This window comes from Sorex araneus, chromosome 4 (assembly GCF_027595985.1).
Source record: "Sorex araneus isolate mSorAra2 chromosome 4, mSorAra2.pri, whole genome shotgun sequence".
In the NCBI taxonomy this organism is placed as follows: domain Eukaryota; kingdom Metazoa; phylum Chordata; class Mammalia; order Eulipotyphla; family Soricidae; genus Sorex; species Sorex araneus.
In genome coordinates, this window is record NC_073305.1 from 219,436,540 (window position 1) to 219,448,603 (window position 12,064).

At 61.9% G+C, this 12,064-nt stretch overlaps 1 protein-coding gene across 34 annotated transcripts in view; it reads right to left on the minus strand.

Annotated features, from left to right (window-relative positions):
• The window catches only part of RBFOX1 (RNA binding fox-1 homolog 1), a 1,316,266-nt gene that overhangs the window by 159,774 nt on the left and 1,144,428 nt on the right, over window positions 1-12,064 (minus strand). For 29 of the 34 annotated variants that reach the window (XM_055136054.1, XM_055136041.1, XM_055136046.1 and 26 more), the window contains one exon: window positions 3,583-3,825. In XM_055136054.1, coding sequence (XP_054992029.1) covers window positions 3,583-3,825 — 243 coding nt within the window. Of the gene's footprint in view, window positions 1-3,582; window positions 3,826-8,535; window positions 8,786-9,206; window positions 9,443-12,064 lie in introns of those variants that run through there. The other 5 variants (XM_055136044.1, XM_055136050.1, XM_055136036.1 and 2 more) reach the window with 4 other exon arrangements.

Here is a 12,064-nt window from a genome sequence, read left to right on the forward strand (position 1 = left end):
GAAAGAAAGGGAGAGAGAGGGAGGGAGAGAAAGAGAGAGGGAGAGAGGGAGAAGGAGAGAGAGGGGGAGAGAGAGGGAGGGAGGGAGAGAGAGAAGGAGAGAGGGAGGGGGAGAGGGAGAGATGGAGAAGAGAGAGGGAGAGAGAGAGGGGGAGAGAGAGAGGGAGAAGGATAGAGGGAGGGAGGGAGGGAGGACAGGTAGACTAAGAGAGGGAACCCACGGCCTCCCCCAAATGCACAGGTGGGTCCCTAGTTTCCGGCGGTGGCTAGAAGGGCCTTTGGGACGTGAAGCCACATGGGACGAGCATCCAGGCTTCGGCCTCCCCCTGACCCTGAAACCTCCAAGCTGCCCCTTGGATGTCGCAGCCCCCCCCCCGGGGTGAGGGGTGTCTGGGACCTGCAGCTGACCACCCGGGCTAGGGTGCAGGTGGGCGTCCCCGCCGACCACTGGGGCTGACTTGAGCATGTGCAGATGCCGTTCCTGGAGGAAAGCAGGCGGGGGCGGGTGACCGCCCATCCTGCAGGGATGGGGCTGGGGGGCTGGGGGCGGCAGGGGCTCGGAGCTGTCAAGGTTATAGAACCAGACCGGACCCCTCGACTCTATGGCCAGAACAGCAGCTGCGGTCGTGCCGGGGACCGTCCCCAGCTCTTCAGAACCCAAGGAAGGGCACCGAGGCACGTGCCCTCGCCAGCCGTGGAAGCAGATCAAGGCGAGCGGGGAAAGGGTTCGAGACACCTAGTGCCCCCGGCCCCCAACCCAGGTCCTAAAGGCGCATTTGGAGAGCCAGTGAGCACTGCTAGAGGGAGTCAGCCCTGAGGCTCCAGGCTGGGGGTGGGGGGTTGGTGTGTGTGCCGGGGGGCGGGGGGGGGGGGACTCGCTCTCCTCCCTTCAGGCCCCAGAGCGGGTGGGAGCCGTTTCCACAGACAGCAGAGGTGTTAAAAATAGAAGTGAAGTTGCCATTGGAGATACAGGGAGAATTCACCACTTGCAAATCCCTAATTATAATATGTCAAGAGGAAAAGCCCTCGGCGGGGGGAGCAGGAGCTCCCGGAACCGAAGGGGGGGGTCCTGCCAGAGTGAGCGGGGGCCACCGGGCGGGGGCGGGGCGGGGCGGCCCCCCAGGGAGTCTGCCCGGGGAGGCGAGTGTCCAGCGGCCGCCCTGTGGCCGGGGGACGTGGGGGGACGCAGGGGGTGGGGGGGGACGCAGGGGGATGCGGGGGTGGTGGGGGGACGTGGGGGGACGCAGGGTGGGAGGTGGGCGGGCGCCGGGCTCCTCTCCCGGCCCTGCTTGGGGAGGCTCCTGCCTGCCGGCCCCTTTCTCGGGTTCCGCGCTGGGTGTTAAGTCGTGGGCACGGAGGAGCCGTTCTGGGAGCGGCCAGATGGATGGTGTTTTCTCTCCACCCCCCCAGCTTCTCAGGGCTGCGGGGGCCCCTGGCCGGCGTCCTCGCACCCTCCCCACTGCCGGACAGCCCCGGGGGCTCTGGCCACAAAGGGTGCTGACTCAGGGGGGCTCCGCAGGGGAGGGGGGCAGGACAGAGCATGAAGGCCCCAGATTCCAGCCCTTCCCTCTCTCCGGCCTCCCAGCCTGCCCTGGCCGTGCTAATGCCCACACTCCAGTCGCAGGCACGAGAGCGACTGGCCGCCGCCCCCCCCCCCCCCCGCACACACACAACGAACCCTATTCTCCAACCCAGGAAAGGCATCAGGGCCAGGGACCCTCGGATTCCTGGGGTCAAGCGTCGCCCCACCCAACCCGGGTGGGGGTGCAGCGGGGAAGGCAAGCCCCTAACCCCCCACCCAACCCCCGGGGCCGGCTCTGAGCCCCGGAACTCCACTTTTATGAAATCTCCAGAACGAACAAGTCCAGATCAAAAGCAGGTTGGAGCCGAGGCTGTGGGAGGGAGGCCCGGGCAGCACATGACTCCCACACATGGGATTCCTCGGGGGGGCGGGGGGGCAACACGTACCCACGTACCCTGGGTCTGTATGGGACAGTGGGGACACTGGCTCTTAATCCGCCCAAACTGCGCTAAAACAGCCTACGTGCTATGGATGCATTACCACAATAAAGAGGGGGATGAGGGCAACCGGAAAAAAAGTGAGAATTCACACTATTAAGAGCCAGAGAGGCAGCCCAGGGAGTTGTGTTGCACGTGGCCGTATTCGGAACCGAATAAGGCTCCTGTGCACTGTCCGCGGTGATCTCTGAGCACAGAGCAAGGAGAAGAAATCCTCGAGCACCACCAGAGTGTTCCCCCTCGTGTGTGTGTAAATACACACCAAAAATACCAAAGAAATAAACACCTCACTAACAAGAGTCAAATAAATGAATAAGCTCCGTCGCTGCTTCAAATGTGTCAAATGATTTCGGGAGGTTTCGGGAGGACGCCGAGGGCAGGACAGCCTTGCCCTGAGGAACCACCGGGCCCAGAGATCGGGTTCGCCACATTTCTGAGGGATTCTGCAGAGCGAGGTGTCTGTGGCGCGGTGTTCGTGATTCTCCCAGGGACACGGTGTTACCGTCAGGAATGGCTTTTGTGTCAGCCTCAGCCTCCTAGCCGGGAGCAGGGGTGTTCCGCGGTGGGATTGCTTTGGAACCACGTCATCCGTCCATTTAGCAGGAAGTTAAACGTGCGGAGAATCGGGCCGCTGGATCGGTGCCCTCCCCCTTCCACCCGTGGGCCCGCCAAACGCCCTTTCGCTGGTTCCGGCAGAGAAGGGACCGGGGCTTCCCCACACACTTGCTCTGCAAGAAGCAGTGGGGACCCTCGGGGCCTCCACAGATGAGTTTCTGTGGCCTGACTCCAGCCGACCGGGCGGGGGTCACCCAGGGGCCTGCAACCCCTCAGACTGGGGAGGTGATGGGGATGTTCCAAGTTCCAGGGCTGGAGCAATAGAAGGAGTAGGGCAGGGAGGGCGTTTGCCTTGCACGCGGCCAACCCAGGTTCAATTCCCAGCATCCCAGAGGGTCCCCCTCCCCCCCAGCACTGCTAGGAGTAATTTCCGAGTGCAGAGCCAGGAGGAACCCCTGAGCGTCACTGGGTGTGACCCCAAAAGCAAAAGAAATATTCCAAGTTCCACCGGAGTACGGCTCGCACACCCGTCGAAGCTAAGGCACCACACCACACACACACACATACACACACACACACACACACTCGGAAAATCCGTGGATTCAGTGTCAGGCCAATCCTAGGCCCACCCAGCCGTGTTCTGAAAGGGCACATCACGTGGGGTCTGGGGCCATGAAAGGCAGGGGGGAGGGGGAGGAGGGAGCCCAGGGCTTCCTTCACAGCTCAGCCCCTCGGAGGGCAAGCTGGCCTGCAGGAAGTCCTGGCCAGGCAGCACAGGGGTGACAGACCGGGCAGGGCGGGTGGACACCAGCCAGCTCCCCAGCACCCCTGGGAGTGCAGCCCCTGCCCGCCGTGGGGGGGGGGGCAGTGCACGGGCCCCCACCCACCTCGAGCACCTGCTGTCTCCCCCCCCCTCCAGGCAGGGTCTCTCTATGCCCCGCCCACCCTGCTGTCGTGCCCCCGCCCCGCCCCCCCAAGCCCCGCCCGCGGAGGGGGCGCGCAGACTTACTGTGGCAGTGCCCGACACGGTCTGGGCGCCAGTGTCCCCCGCGCTGGGCTCCGGGTGCGACTGGCCGGGCGGGTACAGGTTCAACGTGTGCTCGGGGACGGAGGTCTGGCCCGTGTACTCGGGCGCGGGGTGGGGGTGGGGGGCCGTGTACTCCGCGGGGAGGCCGTTCTGGGGGGCCGCGAACTGGGCCGAGGCGTAAGGCTGAGCCATGGTGTCCGGGGCGGCTGCTGCTTCCTGATTACCCTGGAGAGGGGGAGAGGGGGGAGGGGAGCGTGAGTGGGGCCGGCCCGAGATTCTTCACCCGCGGACACACCGCCACCAGCCCTGCCCACCCCCACACCCCCCCATAGACTCCGGCGCTGCACGAGACCCTCCCCCACCCAAATGGACACCCCCCCCCGCTGAGCATCCTTGGCCGGGTTCTCTGGCCCCAGCCCCCCGTTACCCCCGCTGTGGGGTCCGAGGCAGCAGGATGGGGATTTTCCAGCCCCCCCCCCCCGCCCCACTCCTTCCTTGTTTCCTTCCCGTTTTGGAACATGTGGGCATGAAGTTGTCTCCAGCGGCAGCAAAGCCTTGATTTGATACTTAAAATGCCAAGAGAGATTAAATTGGATGTGTGTGTTCTTGAGAGGAGAGAGGATTCATCTCGGCGCTGGGATTTAATCAAAGTTTTATATGACTTGGCGCCTATAATGGGTGACGGGGGCCTGCTTCGAGCGGCGAGTGTGTCCATGTGTCTGCGTGTGCGCATGTGTGTGTGTGTGTGTGTTGGTCCCAGTGCCAAGGGGAAGCGATCGGTGGAAATTCAGGCCCTAATTTGGACAAAGATGACTTTCACTGGTCTCCCCATCTGATGTGGCTCCTACATTTCTGGCGCATTTTTTATTTTTTTTGGGGGGGTCACACCCAACGATGCCCAGGGGTGACTCTTGGTTCTGCACTCAGGACTTACTCCCAACAGTGCTCGAGCACTGTATGGGGTCCCTGGGGATCGAACCCAGGTTGGCCACGTGCAAGGCAAACGCCCTCCCCGCTGGACTATCGCTCCAGCCCCGTGGCTGCTACCTTTCTGGACTGGACACCCTCTCCAGTGGGTCACTGCTGTCCAGCCTATCCCGGCCTCCTTCCTTTCTAGGCACAAGGGGTGATACAACAGCCCGCCCTGCCCACCGCGGGCAAAACGCAGTGTGATAATTACAGTCAAGTCAAAAGAATTTTTTACAGCTCAATTCAAACGCTTCCATTCCAGGCTGCATCTATTTCCACCTCCACCCCCAGAGCTCCACACACACACACACACACACACACACACACACACACCAGTAACTGTAACCCAGGGTCCAACTTTTCCACGACACCCAGAGATGGGACTGCACCGTGGGGGGTGGACGCTCAGCCATCAGGCCCCCCGTGTCCCCAGCACCTGTCTCCAACCCGGGTCTGTACCCCTCAGGGCGTGGCTCTGAACCACACACACGGTTCCCAGGACAGACACTCTGGACCCCCAGAGTCGGTTAAAGCTTCTTGGCTACAGCCCCCGAAAGAAACGGGGAGAGTCGGTTTCTCCCTAGAGCGGGGGCCGTTACTGAGCGGGGCGAGTGCGGTGGGGACGGGCTGGGCTCCACGGGGCGGACCCCGCTGCCCTTCCTGGCACCCAGGCGGTCTCCCGAGTCCCCCCAGCACTGAGCCCAGCGTGCAGGGTCAGGAGTCAGCCCTGGGCACCCCCAGGTGTGGGCCTCCAACCCGAAATCCTCCCTCCCACCCCCAGAAAGGCTTTGCTGGCTCCTTCTCACTCCACCCACCCCCCCAGCTCAGGGAAGGCGTGTCCAAGGCTTCCTGAGCGCACCCCGGCTCTGGCGATCAACGGCGGCTGCTGGAAAGCTTTGTCTGGCGACGGGAGGGAGGTAGGGTGGGCGAAGGAGGAAGAAGTTGGCAAATGACTCCTGGGATAGACCCGGCCCACCGCTTGCTTATGTAAATAAAGTTTTATTGGGACACACACACACACACACACACACACACACACACACTCAGAGTCACGAGAGTCCTGAGGAGAGAGACGGGATAGCCCCAGAGCCCTGCGCCCTGAATCATCTGACTCTTTGCAGAAAAGAGTTTTCCCAGAGCTGGTGATGTGAACCGAGCTGGCTTGCAGGCCTCGCTGTGTTTGGGCAGGAAACAGACACCGCAGCAGAGCCAGAAGCACAGGGGGCGCACCTCGCCCCCGGCCCACAGGGAAGGCTCAACACCAACCCGCACTCCTGGCGCCCCCCTCACCCCCCACCCCTACACCGTCTCAGGAGGCTCAGGAGGGCGGACATGGAGGCTTTGGGGCTCCCTGGTAAGGCGTCCCCTTGGCCCTTCATGGGGGGAGCAGGTGATGGCTGCATGGGCAGCGCTCAGCGGTCACGACCCCAACGTGGACGGTGACGGGACCCTCGTGGGGCTGCAGGGCCCCAGAGGAAGGAAGGGATGTCCTCAGACACGGCAGGGCCCGCCGTTGGCGCTCGCTGGAGTCTGCAGGAGGGGAGACGCACCGTGGGTTCATCTGTCCTGCTTCAGGGACATCCCCAGCCGTGCTCGGGGTCACCCCTGGCTCTGCACTCAGGGGTCCCTCCTGGCGGTGCTCAGGGGCCCCTGCACGGTCCTGCGGGTAGAACCGGCATGCAAGGTCAGTACGTTGACCCTTTTGCTGTCTCTCGAGCCCCGGGACACCCGGTAGCAGATGACCAAGCCTCTATCACCTGGTCAGGGTGACAGTCCACGGGGACCAGAGGGGCCGGGGCCGGGGGTGGGTGGCTCAAGGCGGCCAGCCTGCCATTAGCTGGCTAAAGGGCTGCCGGCAGGCGGGACGCGTCGGCATAGCAGCGCGGGACATTTCCCGTGGCAAGCCCCAAGCTGGCTGTAGAAGCTCCTGATGCCACCAGGAGAAGTCACCCCGCCACACACACACACACACACACACACACACACACACACACACACACACACACACACAGGAAACCCCCACTGTTGCTGTCTGCAAACTCGCCCTTGGGAGCCCACCGGGAAGGCCACACCTTGGGCCCGCCTCTGCGGTACGCAGGTAGGGGGGGGCTCGGCCACCCTCCCGCTCCCGGAGTCCTTAAACAGATGTTGGTGGGCACCCCGCTGTTCCTTATTAACACTGACAGCCGTTCCGGAGAGACCCTAATTAATATCGCCAACATTTGCACTTTGGGCTAATTACAGCTAATATTGAATTAAGGTCTCTGCGCTTCCCATGGAATTCTATTCCACCTTCCCGTGACTTCCCAAGTCTCTGCTTCCTCCCCGGGGACGTCCCTGGGTGCTCAGCCCGACTGGAATGTGCTTTCTGGGAAAACCCAGACACGGGAAGGCACCCAGGCCCCTTCAGGGGAGGCCCAGGCCCCGGAGATCAGGGCAGCTGGCTCTGGTGGGTACCCCCAGGGCAACCGTCTCGAGTGGGCAGAAGCTGCCTTCGACACCCCTGCCAGACCCCACGGGAACCCCAAAGTCGGGAAGGGTGAAGGGACTCTGGTGCGGAGGGAGCCGGGGTGACGGGAGGGGCTTCTGCCTGGATTATTCCCCTGCGCCACCGAGGGACACCTCAAGATTGTGTAAACTCCACAGTCTCATTTTTGGCACTTGGAAGGAAGAAGAGAAGGACGGAAGGAAGGAAGGAAGAAAGGAAGGAAGGAAGGAAGGAAGGAAGGAAGGAAGGAAGGAAGGAAGGAAGGAAGGAAAGGAAGGAGGGAGGGAGGGAGGGAGGGAGGGAGGGAGGGAGGGAGGGAAGGAAGGAAGGAAGGAAGGAAGGAAGGAAGGAAGGAAGGAAGGAAGGAAGGAGAGAAGGAGGGAAGGAGGGAAGGAAGGAACGAAGGAAGGAAGGAAGGAAGGAAGGAGGGAGGGAGGGAGGGAAGGAAGGAAGGAAGGAAGGAGGGAAGGAAGGAGGGAGGAAGCCAAGCACCCCTGCGTTCAAGCTCCCCTTTGCCACTACAGAGCCGGGCAGAAGCCTGACACCCAGAACCTCTCTGAGGATAAATGCCACAGAAGCGCCCTTGTCCCCATCCACCAGGTCTCCGTCCATCAGCACGACTAGGCGACAGCCAGGGCGCGTGGAGCCCCCCAGTTACCCGAGACACCCCAACAGCAGACAGCCGGTGACCAGGAGCAAAGGATTATTAAAACGCAACCAAGCCAGACTCACCAAAGCACAACAAAATGCCATTTCAATTTAAATATTTTAGTGGAGCATGAAATAGGCACCGGAGCTTACTGCTATTTTAAGAGAAACGGGCATCTCACTGAGCGCGCCGTGAGCGGGCATGGCGACAGGTCAGGCGGCCCCCAGCCCAGCTCACGGAGAGAGGAGAGCTCTCAGCAAAGGAACCCCCAGGCCCCAGCGTTCTCCGGCGAGGGCCTTGGCACACAGAGTGAGAGAGGAAACAGGTAGGGTGCGTGTGTGTGTGTGTGTGTGTGTGTGTGTGTGTGTGTGTATGTGGAGTGTGTCAGCTTCCGCTGCGGCGTGCCCCCCCCCCCCGCCCCGCCGTGTAGATGGAGTGAGATGCTAAAGGAGTTGCAGGCACTCATCAGAACGCAACGAGAGGCAGCCAGCGAGACTCGACAAAATATAATATTTCAGCTCAAAATGGGGTGCAAATAGCGTTTCTACAGAAATCAGCTTCCCACGCAGGGGTGCCTCAACACCCCTGCCCGCCTGTCCCTGGGGCAGACAGAAATGGCAGGGGTGTGTGTGTGTGTGTGTGTGTGTGTGTGTGTGTGTGTGTGTGTGTGTGTGAAGCTGCTCCAGAGACACCAGGTAAACTTCTGGAACATTCTCACCCTTCTGGCTTCAGAAATGTATTTGCCCCCAAGCCCTGTCCTTGCCTCCACCACCCAGGATTCCGATGAAGGTCTGTCCTGGTGGGTCCAGCTTCTCTGCTAAGTGCTCACCATGCGGCAGGCTGACCGCCTCTGTCCACGCAGCCCTGGGACCAGCAGCGCCAGCAGCCAGCCCTCCCCGCAGTATCCCCGTCTTGCTGGCTGCTTGTTTGACTCGACTTCGGCCAGAAACCGCCCGTCTGCAGGGCAAGCCTGCTGGGCTGCTAAAGAGAGCAGCCTGGCCTGGAGGTCCCGGACAGCCCGAAAACGCCAGCCTGCGCCTTCCCGGCTGATGCGAACGCAGCTCCGCGCACACAGGGGCAGGAAACCCAGAGGCACGCGCCCACCTGGGCACACGCGCAGCCGGGCACAGGCGCACGCAGCCGGGCATACGCGCACCCGGGCGCACGCGCACCCACCCAGACACACGCGCACCCAGGTATACGCGCAACTGGGCAAACTCGCACCCGAGCGCACACACACCCACCCAGGCACACGCGCACCCAGGCACGCGCGCACCCATCCAGGCACGCGCGAACCGGGAGCACACGCGCACCCAGGCACACGCGCAGCTGGGCAAACGCGCACCCGGGCGCACGCGCACCCGGGCACCCGCGCACGCGGGCGCACACACGCAGGCACCGAGCACACACACTGGGCGCCCTCCCGCACCCTTCCTGGGCAGGCGCACACGGCACGGACAACGCAGGGAAGGGGCTCGGCCGGAGGAAAGGTCACAGTACCTGCCGCACCATCGCTCCTCGCGCCTCCATACACTCGACAGCTGTTCTGGTCCCAGAGCACAAAGCATCTGGCCCCGAGCCAGCCCCGGTTGCCAGCGCGGGCGTGGGAGGAGGGGGAGCCGAGGGCACCCGACTGACCTCCCCCTCAACATCTGACGACTCCCCAAACCCACCCCAGCTGGGACCGACTCCGCGCGCCGGCGGGGCTGAGCCCATCCATCACGGCCGGCCCCTCCCCTGCTCCCCATCCCCAGCTCCGGGGCGGGCGGGCGCGCGAGCCGATGATTAGAGCGAGGAGGAGGAAGTACGCGCGCGCAGCCGGGCTGCGTTAATAGCTGTTTCCAAACCGCGAGGAACGCGCTCCTCTGCATGGCCCCGAGCTGGAATTTTTCATTACTAAACTAAATAGAGGCTATATGCAAAGTTATGGGATCCACCAGCGAGTCGCAACTCTTCTATTTGATATTTTTCAGCAGGGTGGCGTGAGGGGGGGGAAGGGGGAGGGGAGGGTCAGACAGGGGACCCGGCAAAGAGACAGGGAAGGGGAAAAATAATCGCCAGGAACATGATCGAGGGAATGATTTTATACCAGCGCTTGCTTGGTTGGCTGCAAATGGATCCCGGGGCTGGCTGGAGCGGGCTGTGTGCGAGACTAGGGCTGGGCGGGGGTGGGGGGTCCCCTGCCAATTCCCTTGAGGTCTGGAGGGAGTTCAGGCAACGCTCTGAGATCCCTTTCTGGCTTCTGTGTCCCGGGGATACAGTGCTGGCCCCGAGCGCTGTCAGAGGTGATGGCACCCGAGTCAAGATCAAATCCCCACAGATCTCTCTCCCTCCCCCTGTCAATCACCGCCCCCCACACACCTCCACACACACACACACACACACCCGCCCCCCAGACCAGCTACCTACACGGATGCTTCCAGCACGTTCCGTAACAGGAGGAGCAGACTCCAAAGCCAGCTTCGTCCCCGCATGCGTGAGTGAGTGGGTCAGATGCAGCAAGAGGTTTCCCAGAAAGGGACCCAGCAACCAGCCCGCTACCCCCGGGATGGGACACGCCACGGGGACGCCGAAAGGGAACTCTCGCTCCCTTTAGCTGGGACTTCTGCCTCTGAGCTGCCGTGCCCTGCTTTTTCCTGCGCTCGGGGAGCAGAAATGAAACCTCAGACACACACACACACACACACACACACACACACACACACACACACACACACACTCACGTGCACACAGGTTCCCGGTGGTTTTAATGCCAAATGCTGCCTCTTTATTTAAAGCGGCGACTACTTTGCTCTTCCTTTATTCCTAAAACTACCATCGCCGCTGGAGTGAAATGTCAGCTCGGGGTTCTTTGCGTGCGTCTTTCGAGCACCCTGAGGGGGGATGCCCGTGGTCCAGCAACCGGCAGGGAGATGCTTGTCACCCAACTGTCTTGCTCTGAGAGAAGGGGTCCTGCCCCGCAGAGGGGAAGGGAGGGGGGCGCTTCTGCCGTGAGAAGCTGGTTCTGGAATGGTAAGACAGAGGCAAAGGGAATGGGTGAGAGGGGGGAGCGGTGTGGTGTGCGAGTCCGGTGTCCTGGTGGTCTGTCCAGGGGGCTCCTGGGGGCTTTCCCTGGGCGACTGAGTTCCCAACTCCCCGGGGTTGGGAGGAAAATGCAGATCCGCGGGATTGGTGCCTGACTTCTGTTTCTATTCCGAGTCACACTCTGGGGAAATCTCTGGGTTAGAATAAACCGTCTCGGCAGATTCCTGGAGGGCCAGAGGAGTTCCTCAAGGGCCCGCAGGAGCCCTCCACCCCCCCCCCGGCCCCCCAGGGAACTGGGGTCCCTGCCTGCAGCTCAACCCCACTGCACGCTCAGTGGCCATTTTTGACCCCCCCCCAGCAGTCCCCACCAAGAACTGAAAGGCCAGACTCCAGTCTCTCACTCAGCCCAGAAAAGGGGGGGCCCGGTGAGGACAAATTCCCAGGGAAGGGTGTTTTAGGAAAGCACCAACACGGCCACCAAAGGCAGCATCCTGTCCAAAGCATTCACGGAGACACTGTTGGGAGGACGTTGGTCCTTAGCAAAATGGAAGCCAGCGCCCCCGAGGGTATTTTAAATCTGGAAAATCAGACTCTAGGGCTTTTCTCCAGATTTTTAAGTCTCTGGGGCTGGGGTCCAGCCTTGGGTGCTAAAGGGGCCCCTTGGACGTTGTTCCCAGGTCTCATGCTCGGGAAAGCATCTGTCCCCAGCCACAGAGGGACCCCTCGGCTGTGAGTTCAGGTAGGGCAAGAGGGCACCGACGTTCTTCCAATACACGATACGCGGGTGGACGGAGCGTAAGATCCAGCATGATTTCATGAAATGTTCAGGCGGGTCGTGGACTGGGCCGCTGCAGAGCATCTTGGCAGATAGGGGTGAAATAAAAGAAAAGACCCCACAAGGGGCACCCCAGAGTTTGCTCCCACCTAGCCTGGCATTGGTGTGACATCTAGACCGTCACATCCAAACGCTGAGGAGTGGAGCATGGCGCCACCTCTGCAGTCACCGGACTCATGAATTCACACCCACACCAGCTCCTCTCCTCAGTGAGGCTCTTCTCATGCTCTAGCGAGAAACTACAGAAATGGGCTTTGTCATCTAGAAAGTTCTGTCGTGCTCTCGGCCTGGGTGGGGATAAAATCAGCTTCCATTCCAGCCCAGTGGAATGTGTCCACTGGAGGCACAAGGGCAGGCTTGTGGATGGGGCACCCCACACACCCCTCACGAGGCAGACCCCCCGCCCCATCCTGCTGGTGCGAGAATGAGTGAGGAAACGCTTCCCGCTGAAGGGCCAGAATAGGAATTTGAATCTGATCCGATCCTATGGAAGAAGTCC